Source organism: Danio rerio, chromosome 15, assembly GCF_052040795.2.
Source record: "Danio rerio strain M-AB ecotype USA chromosome 15, GRCz13ab, whole genome shotgun sequence".
NCBI classification, from domain to species: Eukaryota; Metazoa; Chordata; class Actinopteri; order Cypriniformes; family Danionidae; genus Danio; species Danio rerio.
Genome location: NC_141035.1, coordinates 30099750 through 30125835, shown reverse-complemented (window position 1 = coordinate 30125835; position 26086 = coordinate 30099750). Strand labels below are relative to the sequence as shown.

At 35.2% G+C, this 26086-nt stretch overlaps 1 protein-coding gene across 2 annotated transcripts; it reads right to left on the bottom strand.

Annotated features, from left to right (window-relative positions):
• Positions 1 to 1302: 1302 nt before the first annotated feature.
• tbx4 (T-box transcription factor 4) lies at positions 1303 to 25473 on the bottom strand. Of its 2 annotated transcripts, none has more exons than XM_087282383.1 (9): positions 25163 to 25473; positions 21036 to 21181; positions 20809 to 20899; positions 14264 to 14383; positions 12817 to 12964; positions 5872 to 6024; positions 5678 to 5766; positions 5367 to 5602; positions 1303 to 2559 (listed from the first exon to the last, which is right to left on the bottom strand). In XM_087282383.1, the coding sequence occupies exons 3-9, from the start codon at positions 20856 to 20858 to the stop codon at positions 1913 to 1915; spliced, it is 1443 nt and encodes a 480-aa protein (XP_087138509.1). In that variant the 5' UTR covers positions 20859 to 20899; positions 21036 to 21181; positions 25163 to 25473; the 3' UTR covers positions 1303 to 1912. The 2 variants fall into 2 exon arrangements, with proteins under 2 accessions (XP_087138509.1, NP_570989.3); NM_130914.3 differs by having other exon boundaries at positions 1593 to 2559; positions 20805 to 20899; positions 25163 to 25438.
• Between the last annotated feature and the right edge of the window lie 613 nt (positions 25474 to 26086).

Sequence of the window (26086 nt, the reverse complement as noted above, 5' to 3'; positions counted from 1 at the left end):
TCATTATTTATTCACAAAATGTTTGACTTGTGTGGCTTGTTATTTTCTACACAAGACAAGGGGTCTCATTAAATTATAAATTAAACCTGCCAAGATAATTTACTACACACATTTGCATTATTTACATGTTTTCCCCTAATTCACAACAAGTATGTAGTATTTTTTTTCTTCTTAAGCTCATTCTAATGTTTATAAATTTAAAGGTTTCTAAATTAACAATCTTGAAAAGTGATTTGCTAATATAAAAATAGAACATTTTATTGTAACTATATATTATTTATATATAATAAATTCTAGAATATATTCAAATATGTTTTAATGCAGATTGCATATACAAATCTGTATGAACATGTTTAGTGTATGAGACCCAATTTTTTGTAAAATGTCTGTTTATTTTTATTTACTTATTTACAGTGAAAGTCAGTGGGGTCCAGTACTGCAAGAATGAAAACAATATGTTGTCCTGACTCATTGGAAAAAAAAAGTCTCTTTCAGCAAAAAGCTGTGCAAAAGCTTCAAATTTCAAAACACAAAAGGCAAAATGACCGGGGTTTTTCCCAACCCTGGAATCCCAAAACCAAAGTTTTAGGCCTCTAAAAGTCTTAAATTTACTGAAACATTGTGTTGTAGGTCTTAATTTTTTTAAGCAAGTGTTAATTTTCCTTTGTTCTTGTATTGCTACCCAATTTGGCCAAAACCCATTCAATCACCAACAATTCATCTCAATAAAACTTTAAACAATTTATTTAAAAAAGGTAATTTTTAACTATTCATCATAATGGTTTAATTACTTTCCCTACAATATATATTTTTTTAAAAGTGCTTCATGTATTTACTGCTGAGTACATAGACCTACAGATTGTTGTGCTTACATTTTAGTTTATTATAGTTTTTAAATCTTTTATAACAATGTTTATTTTTATTTTAAAGAAAGTTTATATTGAAAAAGTGTATGGATGCAAATAGAGCTTGCTTATATTTACACTTAATAATATTTTGCTATATATATATATATATATATATATATATATATATATATATATATATATATATATATATATATATATATATATATATATATATATATATATTAAATATGTATAAAATATTGTATTTTTACATATTAAAATCAAATAAAAACCTTTTACATCTTTGCCATAAAAAATTACTTAGCCTTTAGCCCTTTATGAGTCTAAAATTTCATTCATAATGGTCTTAAAAATATCTTTAAAAGTCCTAAATTTAACTTAGTAAACCCTGCAGAAACCCTGTTATCAGTTATAACACTTTTACCATTATTTGAAAACATAAATTTTAATTTTACAATACATATGTTTTAATCATACATATAGCGTACAGCAAATGTATTTTTATTAAATATTTTTTTCTTTAATACTGTCTGTTGAGTTTGTGCTGCTCATCTGCCTTTAGATTTCCAAACTGCTGTGCCATACAACCAACATAATACAATGTTGTAACAATCATGTTCATCTGTTTGAGGAAACTGGATGCTTTTTAGTGCTACTCATTAAACATTTCACTTTGAAATCGCAAAAAGCAAATAAATGTTTTCCAATAATGTTGCAATAGACTTTTTTTTCATGAGCCATAGTTGAGCCTGGTTTAGAAACAACACAAGAGTGAGACTTTTATTTTTGAATGAACTATCCCTTTTCTGCTAACAACAGTGCATTAGGTATGCTGTTTGTGCTTGGCATGACCACCTGCGCATGAACTGCAACTTAAATTCAAATAAATACACAGTGCCACACATTCTTATACTAGGCTAAATAGAGTTATGGCTTTTCTTTACAATTTAACTTCATGGCTGTAAAGATTAAAGATAATCTCATTGCAGTTGTTGCTCTGAGAGAGTTTGTTAAAGAGTATTATAGTTGTGGATGAACTGTTTTTAACTGTCAGTCCAGTGTGGCCCAACACTGCTCAGACCTGTTTGGTACTGATAGGCTGGTTCTCGTGTTGATGTAGGACTGTGGGTTGAATAGCCAGTGAAATCCCTTTGTGAACGTAATGGAGACCCAGCTTTTCTATGAAACAGAGAGGAATGTGCTCTGTCATGGTGACCAGAACCAGACGGGGAGGTGGAAGCTGAAGATGGCGTGGGTGGCAGTACCCGCTGTGTTGTAAATGTGACAAGGTCGGGTGGTGTTGGATGTGGACGCTGCATGGATGGAGAGTGATGGGAAACCATCGATGCTGCAGAGGCTGTGCTGTTGAAGTGGGCTGTGAAAGGCTGGTATTGCATAGCCTCTACTGTTTGCATGCCATAGCGAGGGTACGGCTGAACTGATGCCCACATATTGCAGTTCAGGGATGGAGCCGGGAGGTCATCCGTACCCACTGCACCCCCTCCTTCTCCCTCCAGGCCTCCGTACATGCATGCCTCTCTAGAGCCTAAAGCCTCATTGCAGTATGGGTGTGACAGCAGGGGGGAATCATAGGAAGGAGGAGAGCGAAAGTAGTGCTCCTCCGAAACTGCAGATGATGTCGTGTCAAGATAGGGTCGTTTGCATCCCAGCTCCAAATGTCTTGGGTTATCTAAAGAAGAGTATTTGAATTTTGGAAATGCATCAGATTTTGTTAATTGAACTTTAAATAAAAAAGGTATTTATCATATAATACATACATATACATACAGTTAGGTCCATAAATATCTGGACATTGACACAATTCTAACATGTTTGGCTCTATACACGAACACAATCTATTTGAAATCAAACAAACAAAATGACTGCAGACTGTCAGCTTTAATTTGAGCGTATTTACATCCAAATAAGCTGAACAGTTTAGGAATTACAGCAGTTTGCATATATGCCTCCCACTTGTTAAGGGTCCAAAAGTAATTGGATATTTGGTTTCCAAGCTGTTCCATGGCCAGGCGTGTGTTATTCCCTCATTATCCCAATTACAATGAGCAGATAATGCCTAGTTCACACTAGAGGATTTTAAGCCTGATTTGAGCCCGATTTGGAAGTTAACGAGCTCGCCGACAGATCGGGCTGTGATCGGGAAGAAATCTGCTGGTGCTCGGCGCTCGCCGCTCTATGTGTGAACTACTGAACAACGCATCAACGAGGCTCGCTGACACGTCGCCGACACCTCGCAGACGGAAATCCAACATTCAGCATGCTAAATATTCCAGAGCAGTCGGCCGACTTGACCCCACGTGTGGTTAGATGTCGTGACGAGCTGCAGCCAATGAGAGAGCATATCAGCATGAGCTGAATGCCTGTGTGTTCAGGAGCTCAGCAGAAACATCTGTGATTGGTCAGAATGGGCATCGGTGCACTCGTTTCATTCTGCGTTAGCACAGACATGAGAGTAGGCTATATTAACAGTGGAAATAGAATTGTGTAACTATTAGAATTACCATACTGCTCATTCTGACCGTTCTCATATAAAACGTCATATTGTCACAACATGTTTACATTCAAAGCTTCTATTGAGATATTAAAATTAAGCTTTGAATGTCTGGCATCATATTTAATGACACCAATATTCTAAAAATATATTATATATTTTTTTGGTATTACAGCCTATAAATATGTGGTTAAGATACTAAAACACTTAAAGGTCTTGGCTTTCCTTTTCACTTTCAAACAGGAGCTATTTGGCACAGAATATGCTGTTTTAAAAGATATCTGAAGTAAATTGATGTTTTTACCATCAGAACGTTTTGTTTATGATAGCAGGAAGTTGCCAGGCAAGAAAATGCACACATATTTAAAGTCACAGCGAAAAGTATCAGACATGCATGCAGTCCTTTTGACCAATATGGTAATTTAATATGGTTTTGTAATAAAAAAAATAACAATGTCAGAAAGAAATACACTGATAGTTAGAAAATGGCAATCTACTCGTACCTTGCAGATGAGTGATTAATCTGCTGATAAATCAGCTGATTTGACGATGTTTTTAAATGCTTTCTCCAAAGCTTGAAACGCTGTCAGTGATGTCATCAGCACACAAGCAGCTAATAGTGTTCAGCTTTTTCTGACGACTCCTCCCTCAAATTTTCATTGGCTGTGGTTTGGTAGCTTGAATGAGCTGATGGGGAATGAGTTGTTGTCAGATCATGTAGTGTGTGACCCCCCTCTTGTGGATCGTTCACGGAGTGTTGCGTAGTGTGAACACCACAGAGATTAAAAGACACAAAGTCAGGTCATGTAGTGTGAACAGCACAGCGATCTGCTGATGTTTAAAATCCTGTAGTGTGAACTAGGCTTAAGCAGTGAAGCATGGTGGTAGTAGTAACATGCCGTGGGCATGAATGGCTGTCAATAAAACTGGTTTTTTTTGTATTAAATTATGATGTGACTGCTGACAAAAGCAGCAGGATAAATTCTGAAGAGTTTCAGGCAATAGACGGCGCTTCACAGTGCAGATGGAGAATCGCCCAAAGCATACTGCAAAAGCAACCAAAGAGTTTTTGAAGGGAAAGAAGGGGAATGTTATGCAATGGCCAAGTCAATCACCTGACCTGAATCTGATAAGCTTGCATTTCACTTGCTGAAGACAAAACTGAAGGGAAAATGCCCCAAGCATTTGGTGATGTCTTTGCATTCCAGACAAAAGATTTGCAACCAAGTATTAAAAAGTGAAAGTGTGATTTATGATCATTATTCTAATTACTTTTGGACCCTTAACAAGTGGGAGGCGCATATGCAAACTGTTGTAATTCTTACAGCATCCACCTGATTTGGATTTAAGTACACTCAAATGAATGCTGACAGACTGCAGTTAAAGCACATTTTGTTCGTTTCATTTCAAATCGATTGTGTTGGAGTATAGAGCCAAAAATGTTAGAATTGTGTCAAAATCCAAATATATATATATATATATATATATATATATATATATATATATATATATATATATATATATATATATATATATATATATATATATATATATATATATACATACACACACACACACATATATATATATATATATATATATATATATATATATATATATATATATATGTGTGTGTGTGTGTGTGTGTGTGTGTGTGTGTGTGTGTGTGTGTGTGTATGATATAATGGTGCCTAAAGTAAATTTATTTTATTATTTCTAAGCATTTTACATCCTACAAGATAATGTTTAAAATGTTACTTTCTTGTATTTATATTATATTATCAAAAAAAGTATAATTGATCATTCCAAAAGTAATCAAAATGTAAAAAAAAAAAAAATGTATTGAAAATGAGTACAGGTGATATCAGATATATAAAACCTGTCTAATACTGATACAAATAACCAACAATCTCCATGGTATCAAATGTTGAGCATGCATATTTTGAAGTGTTCGGCAAAAAAAGATGTTTGCCAAAGCCCTGTACCTCTGTGCTTGAAGCAGTGGTAAAGAAGGCTGGGTTCCCGGCTAGATGTAAAGGAGTTGGAAAGGGCTTCCTGGGAGTCTGAGTTTGGCAAGGGGACACCACTGTCATATTGATAATGAGAAAGCACCTGCGGGTGGCTACTCAGCACACCTGCACTCAGTTTTCCTGACAGATGGCCATGTGAGGAGATAAGCCGCTGCCGGACCATGTTCTTAGAAATCACTGGGTAATCTTTCCTAGGAAAGGGGGCACTTGATGAGTAAGATGTATATTTGGTACTTTATGCTGAATATTTTAAATGATAATCTTACCCTTGAAGTCTAGACACACGCAAATCACCCTCATCACTGCCGCGAAAACCTTTGGCAAAAGGATTGTTCTCAATTTTTAATTGCGTGATCTAAAAAGAAACAAAACAAGTTAGCAATTACAGTGTATTTGTAAACTTAGCAAATGGATTTTGAATGTTATACAATATTGTGTTTTGGGGAGGCTTTAATGGTACCTTATGGTTCTGATAAGATGTAACAGAGATGAAAGCCGTCTCGTGGAAAACATGAGTGCAGTAGGCCGTGTTCTTGGAACCAAAGGCATTGTTCTCATCAGCTTTCACAATGTGTAACCTGGGCTGATATTTGTGCATCGAGTTCAAGATAATCTGTGAACAAAAACACAAGCCTGCATTAGAATATCAAAAACAAACTGTAATCGGCCTTCGAAAAAAATATTCTCAAGATTTGTATTTATCTATTTATTAGCATTGGACAACATTTACATTTTGTTGCATTGCCAGTAATAATGTCTATTTATTCCTAAAATAACATATGAACATTTCAGTACATTTTTCAGTACAATATTAACCAACTGACAGCATTTTACCTAATCGTTCAAAAGATTTGTAAATGTTTTACAGTCTAGTTTGCAGATACGGTCCTTCAGGACCTTAATTTTTTTTAGATATTTCCTTGTATTATGATCAATGAGAATGATAACAGCAGCAGATATAGATTCAACAATATTGGCACAGCTCTGCGTACATAAAGAAATATATGTGTGCGTGATCCTGCCAAATATTTTAACATAAAAACTGTACGTAAAACACTAATGAGGTTTTTGAAGTACAATGTATATTAATGTGACAGGATTAATAAATATGTCAAGAGGTTATATTCTGCCTTGCATGCAACTAATCCAATTGGATGCTTTGTGTATGTGTGTTTGATCATAGTGTTCCAGCACCAGTCTGGTCGCTGTGTCCATGTGTTCGCTGTTCAGTGAAGCGTTTGGCTAGGGTCATCCCCAACACAGTTCTGTCAGGGCCGATGAGCATCAAGGCCTTCCGCTTTGTTGTGTGGATTCGCAGACAGAAAGTGAAGCAGCTCTCCACTTTTTTAACACTCAAACCGCCAGGGGTTTTTGTAGAACTAAAACTTTCAGTGGGTAAAATTTACCCATGCAAATAGCTACTGTTTTGACGGGACATATTATGGCTCTGAATTATGCTACTATCTTAATAATGTAATGTCTGGAGTTATAAATTATTATTTTTTATTTTGCCATCAGCTATGATGCTTAGCCGACCCAGAACTAGGCATGGGTCGATAACCGTTTTCAAGGTATACCTTGGTTTGGAAAAGTCAAGGGGCTCTATTTTGACGGTCCATGTGCAGAGCGCAAAACGCAGGGCGCAAACGCTTTCAGGGCGTGTCAGAATGCTTTTTTGCTAATTTAAGGACGGGAAAATCCACTTCGCGCCTTGGCGAATGGTCTAAAAGGGTTAAGTTTATTTTCTTAATGAGTTATAGGTGTGTTTTGAGAATAAACCAATTAAAGTCTCATCTCCCATTCCCTTTAAGAGCCAGCTGCGTCGCGCCATAAGCGCATTCGCTATTTACAGAACGTAAAGTAAGTCTAAGTGGAAAAACTGAGCGTTTATAGCAAACAGTAAACAGTTTTTTAACAGAAAACTGTTAAACAGAGCATCTACTGAGTGAGAATGAGAGATAATGGATCTACTTTCACTTTCGCTCTTGGATAGGGAAACCTTTACGCACAGACATCGATTAGTATATTTAAATGCGTTTGTTAAGGGCAAATATTCTTTCAAAACTATTTCTAAATTCAGTTCTAATTTCCAGCAAACGAATAAATAAACAATAATAACGAATTGTGCTCAAAAACTTAGGATATAAAAAGTTATATCCTAAAACACATGCTGTGCCCCTTATAGTCTAAAACCTGACAGGTGGGCAAATCCAAGCTTGTTTTTTTAATAAAACAAATTTAAATATGCATATAATAAATAGTACTGCTAATAATAATAACATTGTACAAAAGCAAATTGTTATGAATGAACTGAAAACATGTATGTAGGCTACAAAATAATGTTTTGTAGTATTTTAATACTTTATATTTATATCCTATATCTATTCTTATTATATCCTATATAAATCCTCAATATTTTAATTTTTTCATATGTAAAGATATTTGCCTATTGCTCTCTTGTGCATATTAAGCAGTGTGTAAGCGAGGCACAACTCTGCGCCGGAGTATAGACCGGGTTAGTTTTGCTCTAATGAAAAATCTATTATAGTTTCTCAAAATAGCAACGCGCCAGCAGTTAAATGAATAAATGAACAATAATAACGAAGTGTGGTCAAAATACTGAGTTATATCCAAATACACATACTATGCCCCATATGGTCTAAAACCTGACAGGTGGGCAAATCTAAGCTTGTGGGCAAAGCTAAGCTGCTAAAAATAATAACATTATACAAAAGCTAATTGTTATTAATAAACTAAAAAAAATAAAGAATTTAGAAATAAAGAAATTTGCATATTGCTGTACACCCTGTCTCTATAAGCAATGTGTAAACCAGGTGCACAACTAACGTGCTCTGCACTGGGCAATAGACCAGCTTTGATCTGATCCATTTGAACCTTCTATTTAAGTTCCTCAAAAGAGCTGATTAGTGATTAGTAAATTATACAAAGGGGCCCCAAAAACCCTGTAGCAACCCCTGAACATTTTTAAAAACTGAGTATTATGCATGCCATCAAGTAGTTGGTAGTTACTTTGTAAAAGACTAAATTTCTAAATGTTGCTAGATGATGTATATTGGACTGTATTCATGATGTCATCTCATTATATAAGACCTTTAAATGTGTTTTCCTTACAATAAAACATTAGCTTCACATCACTTAAAATAAAACATGTGGGATTGCATGGTGGCTCAGTAGTTAGCACTGTTGCCTCACAGCAAGAAGGTCACTGGTTCGAGCCCAGCTGGGGCTGTTGGTGTTTCTGTGTGGAGTTTGCATGTTTTCCCAGTGTTGGTGTGGGTTTCCTCCGGGTGCTCTGGTTCTCCCCACAGTCCAAAGACATGCGCTATAGGTGAATTAAATAAGCTAAATTGGCTGTAGTGTATGTGTATGAATGTGAGAGTGTATGGGTGTTTTCCAGCACTGGGTTGTGGCTGGAAGGGCATCTATGTGTAAAACATACAATAGTATCTGGATGCAGCCTTCATGATGCAAGCTGAGACTGCATCACTCAGCGATGCAGTGTCAGACACAATGCACTCAAATGGAGCTAGTGACGTCACTGTGACGGGTAGGGTTAGGGGTGGGGTTAGGTGAGCCCATTAAAAAGCATCGGATGCAGCCCAGATTGCACTGCACCAGATCTGCAGCCAGACCCATCTCAAAACATATGCTGGATAAGTTGGTGGTTCATGCCACTATAGTGACCCCTGATAAATAAAGGGACTAAGCCAAAGAAAAACGAATAAATGAATTATTTTATACTTTTTTATACTATAAAGTAATTTGAGATAATTGAAATTATTTGGCGTAGTGACATGGAGCTGTAATGCAGTCAAGACCTGACTGGAACTGCTTTGGCTGTGTGTTTATCTAAAAGTGTGACCCCTGTAGTAGTTCTAGTGTCAGGAGAAGTAAGCAGCACTAGTGCACAGAGGCAACCCCAGGTCAATCCCCCGTCCTAGACACAGACAGAAGACCTAGCCAAATGAATGGTTTGAGCGCTTCATTGGGTGAGTGCAGACACATGTGACCTTTGGCTGGTTGGCTGGCTGTTGTCTAGAGGTAATACCATGTGATACGAGCTGCACTGATGCTTTAGATACAGGGATGTGTGCTGTCTGACTATATTAATCAAGCAACTTTGTCAGATCAATGCTGACTCTCAGGTTGGCCCTCTCCTTTCATCTCTCTGTTTTCTTTTAATCTAAGGTCTGTTTGGGGGGTTCGATATGTCATGTGAATTTAAAGCTATAGATGGCCCTGCACTGAGAGAGAAAAATATCTTGTGTGTTCACTGAGAACTTACAAATAATCTTAGGGTGTTTGGTGTCTTTGTGGTGAGTGGCCTAAAAGAAATCAAAGTTTGTTCTGTGTCATTTATGGATCAATAAACCAGAGTTTTAAGCTAAAATAATTGGATTTTTTTATTATTATTAAAACATTAATTAATATACTAAATGTCAAGATGTAACCATTAAATAATTTAGGGCCATAAAAAGGTGCACCATAAAAGTTATTTCCACATTTAAAGGGATAGTTCACCCAAAAATGTAACCGTTTACTCATCCCTTAAATGTCTACGAACCTCTATGCATTTGTTTCTTCTGTTCAACACAAAAGAGGACATTTTGAAGAAAGCTGAAAACCTGAATCTATTGACTTCCATTGTTGGAAAAATAAATAATATGGAAGTCAATGGTTACATTTTCCCAAAATTCTTATTTTATGTTTAACAGAAGTAAGAAACTCATGAAGCTTTGAGGAAAAAAAAGAAACGCGATTTAATGATGACATAATTTCCATTTTTGGAGTTTTTTTTCCTATCACTTCTATCCTTTTTTTGCCAAGATGAGTAAAAAAAAAAAAGTTATTGAAATCAATACAAATATGTGTTTTGAGACTTTATAGTGTTACTAATACCTCTCAAAATCTGCTCCATATGAATTTATATTCAGAAAACATGTTGATGAATAGCATATCCTTCAGATTATTAATAAAATTGTCTTTATTTGCTGCCTAGCTGGGGTGTGTGTTTTGACTGATTTGTGTGTTTTACTCTTGCATGGCTACAGCGGTCTGTGTCAGGCTCTCGTCCAGCCATGGTATCCCTGCTGTTGTGGGCGTCAGTAGAGCTTAGCAGCCTCTTTCTGGGCTCATTACTCGCCCTTATCACTTCATAGGCATTCAACTAGTCCTGACAGGCCAACTTTGTGTCGTTCTGACAGGTTATGAACCTAATGAGCTTGGTTCTGATGTTATTGCAACAGACAAGTCTCCTTTGGGAAGCACTGCCATGGTCAGACTCCTCACCTCTGCTCCACTCTGTTCTCTTACTTTCTCAAGATGACCCTCACCGCAGCTCTCACATGAGGTGTGTTCATTCTTAACCAAAGGGGATGCAGAATTTCTATTCAAACTGAATTAAATGTAAAATGACAAAATTTTGTCAAGATGAATTTGCATTTGTTAATTAAACAACTTTGCTCTAAGGTTCAAAGTGAACGTAGGGTGAAAAATTACCTAATTTCCCAGAATTTATGAATTGTTGAATTTCTTTGAATTTCAGTTTAGTGTAAACACTTCTTTAGCTTCAAATTTCAAGTTATTCTGCATTTTTCCCAACAAGGCTTCAGAACAAAAAAGCATTTTAATTTTTTAATAGCACAATATTTTTTTCTAGCAAGGGTTATTCATTCTATGTCATTAATCGCATTTGCCATGATTTGGAAATTAATTTATTTTCTGAAAATATTCTATATTATGATCAAAATAATATTGTTATTGATGAAACACTTTAGTTTAAGCAACATCTCTCAATATTAACTGGCTTTTTACATTGTTTATTAGTACACTGTAAAACCCAAAAACTTAAGGTAACTCAAACCATTTGGGAAAACCGATTTCAACAAACCATTTAAGTAAAAAAAAACTAATCCTAATGAATACTGTAAACTTAATCTTTTTGAGTAAACTAAGCAATTTGAGCTCAGTAAAACCTGATAAATAAAGAGAACTCAAACCAATTGAGTACTGAAAAATCCAATGAGTTAAGGCAACACAACACCGTTTGAGGAAACCGATTGCTACAAACCATTTGAGGTAAAAAACTAAATCTATCTATCCATTTATATAGAATTGTTGAGGTACTTAATTAACTCATTACCTTACACACAGAGTTCAAAACTCTATAAATGAGTAGAATTAACTTTCAGTAAATTATGAGGTAACTACTGTATACTCATTTTATCTGATAAAGTTGACTGTTGGGTTTTACAGTGTACGTATAAAGTACATATTCTGCTTTATCTAAATCTACATCCTAATACCTAAACCTAGATACTACCTTAACTAGTATTAATAAGCAGCATATTATAAGTTACTGGGGCAAAAGTCGTAGTTTTTTTAAATACAGAGAATATTTTAAACTAAAGTGTGATCCTTCTTGTAAATAACATAAAATAATTTTAAAACATGTTATATATATATTTTATAAAACTGTTTAAGGTTTCAGTAAAATGAAAGTGTGAAAATCCATGTGTGATAATTATAATAATTCTATTAATTTCAGCAAAGAATGGTAATAAGTGTAAAGGTGTCAAATCAGTGGCGTCACAGTGGCGCGGTGGAAAGCACAAATGCTTCACAGCAAAAAGGTTGCTGGTTCGAATCCCTGCTGGGTCAGTTGATGTTTCAGTGTGGAGTTTGCCTGGGTTTCCTTCGGGTGCTCCGGTTTCCCCCACAGTCCAAAGACGTGGTATAGGTGAATTGAATAAGCTAAATTAGATATATTATATGTGTATAAATGCAAGAGTGTATGAGTGTTTCCCAGTGTTGGGTTGTGGCTAGAAGAGCATCTGCTGCGTAAAACATGTGCTGGATAAGTTGGCGGTTTATTCCGCTGAGGTGACCCCTGATTAATAAAGGGACTAAGCCGAAAAGAAAATTAATGAATGAATGAGTCAAACCAGTGTCATAAATTCCTCTGACTTAGCACTGAACTGGTAATGAGCAACATAGCTCATTGATTGAGACCCCCTTTTTCTGTGGTCTCTGTCTACTTTTTTGGTGTGCACCAGTTTTTGGATAGCATTGTGCACAATTTTTTAAATGGACACCACTAACAGAGCAATTACCAAACCAAACCACAGATTTTCTCATCACAATTTTATGGTGCACCACATTTACTTTTTTTCCAAGTGATTTCCAATAGGAATCTATGTGATTGGGATTTTCGAAAGTACCAGGACATTTCCCAATATTTGCTTATTGTTCTGAATGAATTCATTGTGCTAAATAACACAAAATCTGTTGTTTGAACATTTTTTGCTCACCTTTAATGTCAAAGCTCAAATTTTGGACATGCTGAATTCTCCATTTAGAGAAAATCATGACGTTGTTTACTCACATGTCCAAAAGGATCAAGGTGGTTGTTTGTGAGCTTGAGCTTCTGAAAAGAAACCAATTGTCTCATCCAATGTGCGCCTGTTGCAGGAGAGTCTGGGTGGACATAGAGTCTTCCAGGCATGGCAGGTTCTGCTTTTCCGGCCACCATCCTATGAAAAGAACATTTTAATGATGCAAAAGATCAACAGCAACACTTGCAAATCTTGGTTGTTGGTTTCTTGCAGTGATTTAGCCTCAATCCCTCAAAGTTTATCCTCTGGTATTATAGCTTTCCAGCAGCTCTGACATCATCCCGCAGTAAAACCGTTTTTCAGTATTGTGCAAATTCTATAGGATAAAGCAGAAAAAGCTTTATGCAGAACATCTGTACATTAATGACAGGTTCTGAGCATGTGTGGTTATGTCCATGATATTTTGGGAGTTATTCCCGAAGGTCTGGGGTGGCTGCTTTGACCATAACATCACTGCTAATTGTGTGCCTCAAAGGTGTCGCTGAAGATCTCCAGATCCGATGCTGGCAAATGTTGGAATTCCAGTCTATCCCGCAGATTTTGAAAAATGGTCATAAAACACTCATTCTCATGACAAAATGTGCAATTGATTGAGATTTGCGTGCCATCGTTATTTTGTTTTCTCCAAGCTGGATACAAGCTGATATGACTTATTAGTGCAGCCAGTTGTTGCATGGGTAGATAGTGCCCATATCTAGTGGCATTGCCAGAGACACAGGGTCACAAAGAGGACAGCATGCACAATCCAGCTGTTTTAAGCCCATTGGTTTTGACAGACTGCCTGCTGTTGGCCTGCAGTAATTAACTGTGTGCTAATGACAATCCACAGCCAGAACTAGCATTGCATAGATAAACTGATGTAGACTGCAAGTTGTTTGCTCAAAAACAAGCCTGTGATTTTAGTTTCCTTTAGTGATGTCCTTTTAAAAAAGCATTTTTTTGGATGAATTATCTCAAGACCAAAGATTTAGGCATTGACAACATTATATTTGCTATTGCATAGTATCAAGATAAAGATATTAACAATTATTAAGTAATAAAAAAAGCTTTTTTCAAGCTTTTTTCAGAATTTCTTATTTTGTGTTAAATAGAAGAAAGAATTACATAAAGGTTTAGAGCCACTTGCAGTAATTGATGACAGATTTTTTTATTTTTTAATAATTGGCCCTTTAAAAACTGTGCTATGAAGATTGTATGAATTTGTCCTCTCAAATTAAGAACTTAGAAATACAGACTGGAATAGACAGCCAAATATAAAACATGCAAATTTTTGTAATCTGTATGAGTGTTTGTCCAGATGCTTCAAGGCACTACTCATGTCTAATTCAGTCACATTTGTAATTGCGCATTCACGCTGTAATTTTCCAAGGGCTTTCGAGAATGTCTTCCCGTGCAGAAACCTTAAAGATGAACTGAGGGATATTAAATTTAACTTACCACTTGTTGTCACAGAACTTGTACCGATGATCATCAGCTGGAACAATGTCAGTTAATAGAATGTATTTGGTCTTGGGGTTCATTCCTGTGACTTTAACTTTGTAGCTAGGAAACATCCGCCTAAAGAGAGTGCAAAAATATTTATAAGTATGGTTAAAAATGGCGTAAATAAAGTCAAAACTACTGTTACATGATTGGAATCAAGTAATGAATGAACAAAAATTACTTAAACTCTTAGTTTTTGTAGTTTTATGATTATATGTTTCTGTAAAATGGAATTTTATGAACTTATTTTATAAACTACTCATGACAGGCATAATTGAAGCAAACCTTAGATGAAAATGGAATTGAAAATACCAAACTTAGAAAAGTTAAGAAATCTATATTTTGTGGATAAATCCTTATTTTTCAATCACAAGACATTTTTATTCTTAAAAACTCTCAGCTCTAAATGACAGATTTGACTTAAAATGGGAATAAATATAGAATAAGACAAATATTAGAATAAAACTACTATAAAAGACTAGGGATTCTCAACCTTTGGGCCTCAGCAATCCTGCAGGTAGGCCGGGAGATAGCTTAAAATTAACAAACTTTCTCGTGTTCTGTGATTACTTTAAACTTGGGGCAAAAACGTATAGCCTCATGATCGCGTCTGCGACTAATAGTTCATTCACAAACTATGCGTGAAGTGAAAGTCTCTCTTTGTGTATATTTGGGAATAATTTAATACATGAGCATTTTAAACTAACATTTTTTGGTGCAAAATTTTAGACAAGTGGGCCTTCAAAATTTGATTGGAAAAAAAAGGTGGCCCCGATGTGAAAAATGTTGAGAACCCCTGTTATAGACCATTTTGAGGGATGTAAACAACAAAAATGGCCCTGGTGTATTTCCTGTTTTACACTTTAAATTTATATAGCTTCTGAGAGTCTAAAAAGCTCCACATGTTAATAAATAAAGTAACGATAGCTGTTATAACATCAAGTTATGATTTAATAGCCTCTTGTTACATATATGAAATAGTTTGCCTACAAGCAGGAAATGTTTATGGGCCAATAACATCACGATATTAAAATGGTCTATAGAATAAAACAAGTATTAACAAACTTCAAATAATATGTAATCAGTCCAGTAAATCTGGAACAAAACAATTTCTACATACATTTAAACACCAACCCCCCACTAATCTACAATAACAATAATTATTATATATTTTTAATTAGATTAGACAAGTTCTTGCAGCCATCCATCAGAAACTGTGTGGGTTAAATTAGTAAAATTTTATTTTAATACTTTTAATGTGATTATTCATTTTATTTACAAACTACTTTGGTTTTGTCCTTAAACGCCATTTAGATCTAACTAAAACTTGGTGTTAATGCGCTTTTGTGCTCACAAAGGTCATTCTCCTTCAATCGCATCTACGCAGTCTTATCCCATTTGTGTCATTCAGGTATCTCAGTGCTTTCTTTATTGCTTATTACAGGAACAGCTTTTTCTTTCGAGAGACTTAGAGCTGGGGTGCGTGTGCAACAGCTGAGCACTGACAGTAAGCATGGATGAGACTGTCTTATCGGCTCTTTTGAGGGTTTTAACGGGCCTTAAGTGCAAGAGAATCACGGCAAGTGTTGGTTTTGGATGGATGAGTACACGATTAGTGATCAGATAACAGCTTAACCTGTTTTTAGGACAGATTAGTTGTTTAAGAAGCACAAAAGGTCACTGGAGTCTCAAAGAAGGCTGCGTGCTCGAGCATCTGAGACAATCCTCTTCATAACATATCACACAAATGGCTCTACTATAAAAGGATATGCTTCAAAAAAAAATCATAAAACCAAAAGCATAAAATGTTATCCTCGGCAACCCCATATAAGGAGGAACGACCTGTACCTGGTACTGATTTGCTTTCACGAAGATAAATTTTTAGGGATTGACTCTGATTTGAAAGAGCCGCTCTATAAAATGTGGGATCTTCGTTTTGTTCAGATACAGGAGAAGCCGAGATGACAGACAGAATATGCTAATATAGCAGACTCAGTCGTAAAACATATCAATAGAGCTGCTTTCGGTGACCTTTTCATGTGAATGATACCAAAACTGTCTTTCTTTTATCTCATCAGCAAAGCTGCAAAAAGATCGAGATCCCTTATAAACTCTGAGTGCTTTTTTAATGGCAGGACTTTTAAACAGGGGGCAGCTAAACAGCCCCCTTCCCGCACCCCACTTCTCCAAAAAAGTTCCACTGTAGTGGTTTTAGGCTTTCTAAAGGGTTCCACCAGCCGTCATACATTTATTATGGGTAAAAAAAAAAGTGCCTTAAGCTGAATCGTTTCATTGCATTTCCAAATGCGGAGCTGCTCAGGCCTGCACTATGTAAAAAGTGGCCCTGCAAGCACTTGCTCTAATGCCCAGAGGAAGAGCTCAGAGAAAGGTAAAGCTCCATGTCTGGCCCAGTCGTGCAATCCAATCAATGTAAATCACTCTGGGCAAGAGACTCCTGTAGAGGTGCTTTAAACCATCAGGAGCATCTTAAACAAACCTGTCCTCCAGCCTATGTTCTGGTGAGGTGCTGTTTCGCTGTCTTTCTGTTAACAACTACAAAAACTGACCACCTTTCGGAACCCTAAATTTTAGAGTGTATGCTGTTGGTTTCAAATTTTTAGGTTTCATCTGTTATTATACAGGAACTACATCAGTTTTAATCTTTATATTATATTATATTATATTATATTATATTATATTATATTATATTATATTATATTATATTATATTATATTATATTATATTATATATTTTTTTCTTTTCGGCTTAGCTCTTATTTATCAGTGGTCGCCACAGTGAAATAAACCGCCAACTTCTCATATGTTTACGCAGCGGATGCCTATCCAGTCGTATCCCAACAATGGGAAATATATTATATTATATTATATTATATTATATTATATTATATTATATTATATTATATTATATTATATTATATAAAACACATTTATTAATGTTAATGATAATTTCAGCATCTCCTTTTCTATTACTAAAAAAACCTCAGCTTACATGACAATTAAGTAATTTTTATAAACTATTTTACAGTGATTTTGTTACACATACTGTACATATTGTTGTAATAATAGTAGCAACTCAGTCCTGATTGACATTTATATATCATAGTAATTACATAAACTGGATATCAACATGGCACTATTCTTGAACCTACTCCTAAACCTAACCTTAACCCATTATAACCCAGTTATCTTATATAACCCAGTGCTTTCTAGTACACTGTAAGTTCACATTAAGTACATGTACAGTACTGAAAATTGTAGTGTGAAGCCACAGTAAAACTAAATGAATAATTACAATCAAATAACCTAGGCTAAACTTTTTTTTTTTTTTGTACCTATCCCTAACTCAAAAAAAGTTTGTTAATGTTGTTAATTAATTTATTCTGTCCTCAATTGTGTGACACCATATTCATTTACTTTTTTCTTACTATGGTTGTTAATGACTTTTGGTTTACCACATTTTTCAAAAGATATTTTGCTTTAAGTCCAACAGAAAGAAAAAAAGAAACTCATAAAGAGAATTTCCATTTTTGAATTAACTGTCCTTTCACCTTTATGGTACATATTGCATGAACTAAATAAAAACCTAAATGTTACCTCAGTATTACATTAAGCATTACAAGGGTTTGTACTTTTATGTACTGAACATTTATTTTCAAAATATTCAAATCTATCTAAAATGAATTATTCATGTTAAGAAAATACAGTTAAGGAAAAATGACTTCAGCAGTACAGTACTAACAGTGAGGATGTAATAAATCTTGAGTAAAACTCATTTACTCAAGACTTAGATGTAAACACTTGAGGGATATGTAATGCTCTTTCCATTTATGCAACACTTTTGACATACGTAATGGCTGCCACAGTAGATCACGTGGCATGTCTGAAGGGGCTGTACAGTAGCTCTGTTACAGTACTTTGGTGCTGTAGGCGGTTATATTAGAATGTCTTCCTAGTGAAAATCACTCAATTGGAACAACAGGAGGGTGTGGAAAATTGTAATTTTTTGGTATATACAGTTGAAGTCAGAATTATTAGACCCCCCTGAATTATTAGCCCCGTTTATTCCCCCCACCCCACCCCCAACCCCCCATTTCTGTTTAACAGAGACCCGATATATCTGTTTAATAAATCTGTTTTGTTTAAATGCACCAAAATACAATGTCTATATTCACTGAGAAGTGGATAAAAATATTAATTTTCAAGATGGGGTGTACTTAATTATGCAGAGCACTGTATGTCAGTGAGCTCCAGATATATCTGGATTGTTAGTGTTGGTTAATGTTCTACAGAAGAAATGTATACATGTTTGGGATGACATAAAGCCACAGTTTAGGTGTTTTTTACTATTTTTCATATGATGTCATGCCTAACCCTAACTATATCAGTTGGGTCCAGTATTACTTGGACTTTCCTCTAGCATTTTCCTATCTTTTTTTCTGCAGTGGAAAGTTATACATGTTTGTGGTGTGACATTATTTTGTTATTTATAACATGTCAAGTTTCTTTAGATATCATGACAATATGTATGGGAGTGAAATTTCTTTCATGAAGACATGATTAATTTTCTCAGTTATCTCCGTAAAAGCACCGTTTATATGTGTGTATATATGTGAGGGTGACAGTGAGAAACTATTAAAGGATGATAACGGTGTCAGCATTTGCGTTATTCCAGCTGTTTCTTTTAGAGCTCTCACACGTCTGCTCTTTCCGTGATTCATGCTAACTAAGAGAGCCGACAGACCGCTTGGATCAAAAGAAGCTCAATGATTAAGCAAAAGGGGTCCTTTAGGGCCTGTGAGATGCGATCGAACGGGCCTCTGTGTTTTTCTCATGAGCCTCACTGATGCTTACTTTTTGACGGGCTGTGTACAAGTAACACCAGCCGGCAGCTTTCAATAGTCATGCTTAGTGCTTAGAACTTAGTCCAGTTTGATCACTTTTTGTTTAGAGGAATATTCTTGAAAATCATTTACATTGGTAAAATTTGAAAGGATTTAACAGCAGAAATATGAAATTTTATTAATGTACTGCATTTTTCTTTGAAAACTTGTGCTGTAAAGCTGTTTAAATGATCACTTTTATATTAAGGTTATTTTGTCCTGTCAACAAAGTTCTTAAATAAATGTAATTTTACATGGAAAAGGGGAATGAGCTTTTTCTTTTTTCAAACACATCGCACAGTATTTGTTTTGTTGTGAAACTATTGAAACAGTATTTTTATTTTCATGAAATGGCCATGCATTCTGTAACCAAGTGGAAATTAATTTCTTTGTTAGTCAGTATTATGCCACAAATGCTGCTGACTGATCTTAACTTGTACTGAAGTCAGAATAATTCTTTAGCACTATGCATGACCCACTTTCTCTGCATGGAAAGTAGAGCTTGTTGCAAAACTAGGGGATTGTTTTGCATTTTATGCTAATCTAAATTGATTTAAATTTAGCGTTCAGTTCTTATACATTTAAAATGTCAATTTATGTTCTTTCATGTAGTTTTTTTTATGGAATTACAGAAGCAAACTGCTGTCATAAACAATACAGCATGCAATGAACTTCATTTAAATGCTGTATTCCTCTTTTATGAGTGTATTCTTCTTCAGCTTCCTTCACAGTCAAACGGCATATACCGTACAGACTTGGCTCAATCCCGCTGTGTAACACAAAACCACGATGAGAATCATTGCATGAAATTGGCCTCAATTTTGTGTAATGGGAGCCATCGTGAAGAAACCTGGCAAGTTTTCTCAAGATTTACAGTTCAGTGAATGGCTGTCTAATGCCCTACAAGTCAAATCCCTCCCCAAAAAGAAAATGAAACGGTGAAAAGCTCTTCCTGCTTCATGGCTCGATTGACATATTGAGCATCTTTAACAGAGCCTGGTGTCCATTATACACTAAAGTATGTAAAATGAAATGAGCCCATCTGTTGTTGGGACTGTGTGGAAGTACAGTCTCCTGTTCTGCGCGCAGCTGTCTGACTGAACAGTGCTTGGCTCTTCAAAGGGTTTTAGGATTCTTGGAGCACTTTATCAGTTGGACAGGGGGAAGCCCATCCCTCACAATGTTACAGCATTAAAGAAAAATTGTGGTGACCTTTTGCATTTTCTGCAGAGAAATGCTGAGAAACTGCTGCCTAAGACTGGCAGAGAGCATTGACTCTTCTCTGCTTAATATCCAGGGTCCTGCTCTTAATCCACAGGGCACATTAAATCTAACACACCGGGCAGCCGTTTGTGTTTTCAATTAGTTATTTTGTAGGCACAGGAATTCAGCTTTGCTTTACTCCGGTCGCATAATATTTTATAAACATTCCACAAGAAGCGACTTAGTATTTCATGCGACTGAGGCTTTTGGTAAAACAAAGTTTTACATTTGCGTTTCTTACTGGAAGCGAGATGGCCTAGTTATGTTTGCACTACCATTTTCTCTGTGTGTGTCTCTAAGCGAATGGGTGGATGAAAATGGCGCTCTTCTTGCCTGCCTGCTTTGGTGATGATCATCTCGGTTCCAGCCTCGTGAAACTTCTTCCATAATTCCCTGTCATGAAGAACCACTTTGATGTTTTCAATGCTCTGAAGGTGCACACAGACAAAAAAGAAAAATCATAATGAGTCATTGTCGGTGGAATCAAACTTAATGTTATTTAACATCTATTCACAGATTCCCTACATGGCAAGAGCCATTGAAAGCATGCAACTGATTGCCTACCTGGTCAGGTTCATTGTTCTGGGGATTGCTGGGAGTTGTAGGCAGGCCCAGATGTGAGGAATCGCTGGCCAGCTCAGGACGCCCACCCGACTGGGCAACGGTCATTCCTTCATCAGCCACAACTGAGGCCTTCTCCTGAAGCATTTCTGTAAGTTTATCCAAATATTAGTTCAATGAGGGGTTAAAAATTTCAATTCATAAAGATTGGGATTTTCATTTTTCTCAGAATATCCATCATCTCAATTTTATTTTACATGGAAGTACAACTTTCAAAAAGAGAAATGTTAAATAATTACTTTAAGATTATGATTTTAAGGAAAATAAAACAATTTGAATAATAAATACATTTAAAAAGTAAAATTAATTAGAATTTATTTATTTAGCATAATTGAGTACACCCCAATTTGAAAATGAATATTTTTATCAATTTTTCAGGGAATATAGGCAATGTATTTTGGTTCATTTAAACAAAACTGATTTATTCAACAGATATATTTTTTAAATAATATTTAAGTCACTGAACATATTTAGAAATTGAAAGAGAATTCAATTAAATTCAAGCTTAATATTGCAAAACAAATTACTACCAAAATTTCAGCCAAATATTTTAATTTTTTGCTTCTCTTATAATATAATATTGTAGAGCTTCCTATTACAAAGAATTCATTTAAAATATAGTTTTGTGAGGGGTGTACTTATATATACAGAACACTGTTTATACTAATTTGACATTCTATGTAGAAGGGCATTTCACAAAATCATTTTCCGCCATGTTTTTATTTTATTTTTTCTTATAGACAAAAATTTATATTAATTAATAGCATATTCAAATATTTTAACAGTATTAAATTTTGATAATTTTAAATCATTTTCAAATGTCATGTATTATTGCACATATTATTTGTCATATTAAATAATATTACCTATTTTCTGGTAACAATTTTAATCATTTAAAATAAAATATTTTTTTATATAACTTTATTATAATATATATATGTATATATATATATATATATATATATATATATATATATATATATATATATATATATATATATATATATATATATATATATATATATATATATATTAATAATTGTATAATGACAATGGAGCATTATTTCACCCTTTATTTATATTTTAACAAGGTTGTAACATTGAAGTTGACATTTTACTTGCATATTGGATATTTTCTATGCATATAAAATTACTTTGTCAAATTTAAATGGATGTGGATTCCAAAATGGGACAACACGACCTTGACCCAAATAATTTTGCTTTGATTTAAATTCAGGTACTTTACCATGAAATTAAAGTTCAAAAGTGAAAGAAACCAATGGTGTAGTTTAATCACAAGCTTAAAAAGTGCCTAACGATATATGTATAATGAAAATACCACACATGCCACAGTTCCTCTTTGTTCTCTCAAAGTCCGCTGTAATTGATTATATACACCCAGACAAGACATTGGCTGCAAAATTTGAGAAATAGCATGCATTAACATTTACATTTTGTGAGGGGAAAGTCTGTCCTCATAACACAGCCCGGCCTATTCATTTCAAGGAAAAGGGGTTGAGATCCGTTTGTTCTGAAGTATCGCAAGATTAAATATTTACACTTCCAGCATTTGGGCACCTCGGTTTTATGGAAGCGTGCTAAACACTGCTGATTCCATTAAGGGAGGTCACAAACTTAGCCCCGCTCTCACGCCCCTTCTCAGACATCACACCAAAGGTATGTCTCATTACTGTACTCCAGCACGAAGCTGCCTATCTGCACAGCGGACACCAAAAAACTCTCTCATGGTGAAAGCCACCTCCTCCCACCCTCTCCTAATCTCACGCATGTAAACAATGTGAGTGTGCGCCCTTCAGATAAAAGGAGAAGAGCGGGATTCCGTGTAAACTCGGCCAGGCATTCGCCAAAGCTAATAAAGATAAAGTCTGACAGGCACCGTGAGGCTACAGCAACTCAACCCTGGACTTTTCCAGTCCAAAATGTGCCTTTCACTTACGCTGTTTAACTAAGCCCAGTGAGCGAGAGCTCTGTTTACATCTCTGTCACCCCAGACATATAATCCGCTAAACTATTCCTGGCAGATACTGCTCTGTGCACACTGGGGTTGGCTGGTTATTTCCAGAGCGTGTTGTCCAAAATGTTCAACGCCGACCAAACTTCTTATGGAATGAAATATTACATATACAGTTGTTTGAGGATGAGATGCATTATATTGGCCATGCTTTTGTGGTCAGAATGAATTGAAATACCTTATGGAAAACTTGAAAACATTTTCAGGTAGTTTTCAGAGGGGATCTATCATGGATCTGGTTTTGTTATACAGTTATGATGCTTGTTGTCTGCCATTTTGTTTTAGACTAGAGTGGATGCTGTGTGAGATAGAGAAAGGCCTGTTCCCTGCAAAGACAGTCAGGCTCGGTTTTTCTGTCTATGTGACTACATTAAGGTTGGTAAAGTAAACTCATCTTATCAAAAACAGTAGGTTTTGTTGTATATATGCCTTATTTTCAGCACATTATATTTGGTAAAGTAAACTCTCCTTTTCAAAAATTGTGTGTTGGTCCTATTGTATATAGGCCTTATTTTCAGCACATGTTTGGTAAAGTAAACTCTTCTTTACTGTATATTAGGCAAATTTCTTTCCTCTGATTAAAATGCCCTTGATATTTTATCAGGTTACTAAGATTAATGTATTGTATTTGGTCTCTTTGCTGCACCAGTACTTAAATAGTTTTCTAAACCCTACATGTTATGAGATTTGTTATGAGCCACTAGACGATTTTGTATTCTAATTATAATGTTTTTTTTCTCTGACAGTCTTAAAAACAGGTCACATAAGGGTGTTTTGGGTACAATGCCAGAGAAGAGCCATTTTGCGTTCCAAAAAAAAAAAAAAAAACTTTTCAGTTCTTTATAAGCTTGGAAGGGAAAACAATTTTAAAATAAAAATATCAAGAACAAATGGTCTGCTACAAAAACCTTGAATTGAATGTGTCATGAATATTAAAGATTATTGTGGAACCACATGTCAACAAAGAATGTTTTTAATAAGTGATTTGATAGACAATATTATTATTGCTGTAGACTGAAAAAATGGTTCATTTTAAAATGTTACAAACAATAAGCTAATTATCCTAAAACAAATTAGTAAATCCAATAAGTATTTTTTATTTTTCATTGTTTTTATCCAACTTTTACGTAGCTACATCGAATTTTCGTTGTTATACTGACAAGTGCAACAAATAGAAAATTAATTATTAATCATAGATGTTGTTTATTGAATTATTTAATTTGTGTAGTGATACATGCCTGAAAATTATTTATTCATGAGGAAAACAAATTAATGTTTTCTCCGGCCTAAAAATAAAGAAACCAAAAAACGTTTATTTAAACAAACTGAAGTTTAAAATACTACATTGTGCCTACTTTTGCAAGCCACTTTTGTTTGATCATCAAGATATATTTCGTTTGCATATTAGCGTCTAAAACATTAAGTTGTTTGTCAGCGTTTACCAAACATTGTGCTGTTGCCATCCGAACGAATCAAGCTGATGCTTTGAGGCCTTAGGCGTACCTCCCTCCATCCATCGCGGCAAAAGTGATGACACGAACAAAAAGTAACTATATTTTCCTAAAATCAAATATAATCTTCTAACAACTCATTAAAAAATAGCAAAAACTCATATACAGGCCGCAGTGCTTTCTGTTGGTACAGCCTGGTCCAGATTTACACACAGCAGCGATCATATTTTAGCATAAACAGTAAATCGTACACCAGATCATATTTACAAGGAATTTTGACAATGCAAAATGATTACAACTGTATGCTCTTTTAAATAGTGAACTTAAAGAAAGCCGACTGACTAGTCTACTATTATTCTACTGTTTACTACGATCTTAAGACAATGTTAAAGAAAAGTATAGCCAAGGTTTTATTTATGAAGGACTGACGCCTTCTCGTTGATCACTTAATTTGATAAAGAAGGATAGATCAACTGCGTCTAATCGCATTACCGCCCTCCTAGCACACATATAAGTGTGGGTTCAGTCCGGTACAAGGATTTCAGGGCAGCATGATATGACCTACTGAAAACAAATTGTAATGTTACCTCATAAAATATTATGCTCTGAAATCCTCCATATCATTCCAGAACGCAGTAATTTGTCCACTTCGGCATTACAGCAGGAAGTTACGTCCCGGTGTGGCGTTGAGTCCAGTGCACTGGTAGCTGCTCAGCATCCCCTGTATCTGATCATGAGCTAACAGAGCTGTCTCTTCCCAAGAGTCTGCTTCTGTTCAAATAGCGCCGCGAGCCCCGTGCTTACAACGGTGAGTGTTCGTCTCAGAGGCAAATAGCCACTACGTGATGTTTTCTTGGAAACGGGGTATCCGTTGAACAGCTTGAATTGTTAAAACACTGGGGTGAATATCTTGGCTCATTCACTCAATTCCCTCCTTCCCCCCAGCGCCTCATCGCTGACGTTGCTTCAATAACACCAAACCCGAAACAACCCGATGCTCAGAGTTCACTCACACGACTCCAAACGAGCGCTCATCTCACGAGAAAAGCAAGTCTGTTCGTCGTAAAACATGAGTTGTAGCCTTTTTCTCGACCCCACATTGATAGTTTAAAACGTAGGTAAATTTCTCGACTGTTAGGTTAAAAAAGGTAAATTAAGAACATTTGAAATTGTGATTTTATTTAGTACGGCGAGAAATTAAGTTTCATGCACCTTAGGGAGCTTTAAAATTAAATATTATTTATATTAAGTATTTTTTTTAAACGGATTCTACATTGTATTGTATTCCTCACCCAGGTTTAGGCTAAACATTAGGTTATAAGCCTATAAATATTTGAATTTTCCACCCCAAAAAGTAGTATTTATTATTGCAGTTCGGATTTTTTAAAATCTGTCTGTCAGTATGTCTTTATACTGTCGCGTCAAACATTATAGACAATTGTTTAATTTTTCCAAATAAATAAAAAGGCAAATTTTTATTTAAATTAGCTCTAAATGCAAATAAGTCTATC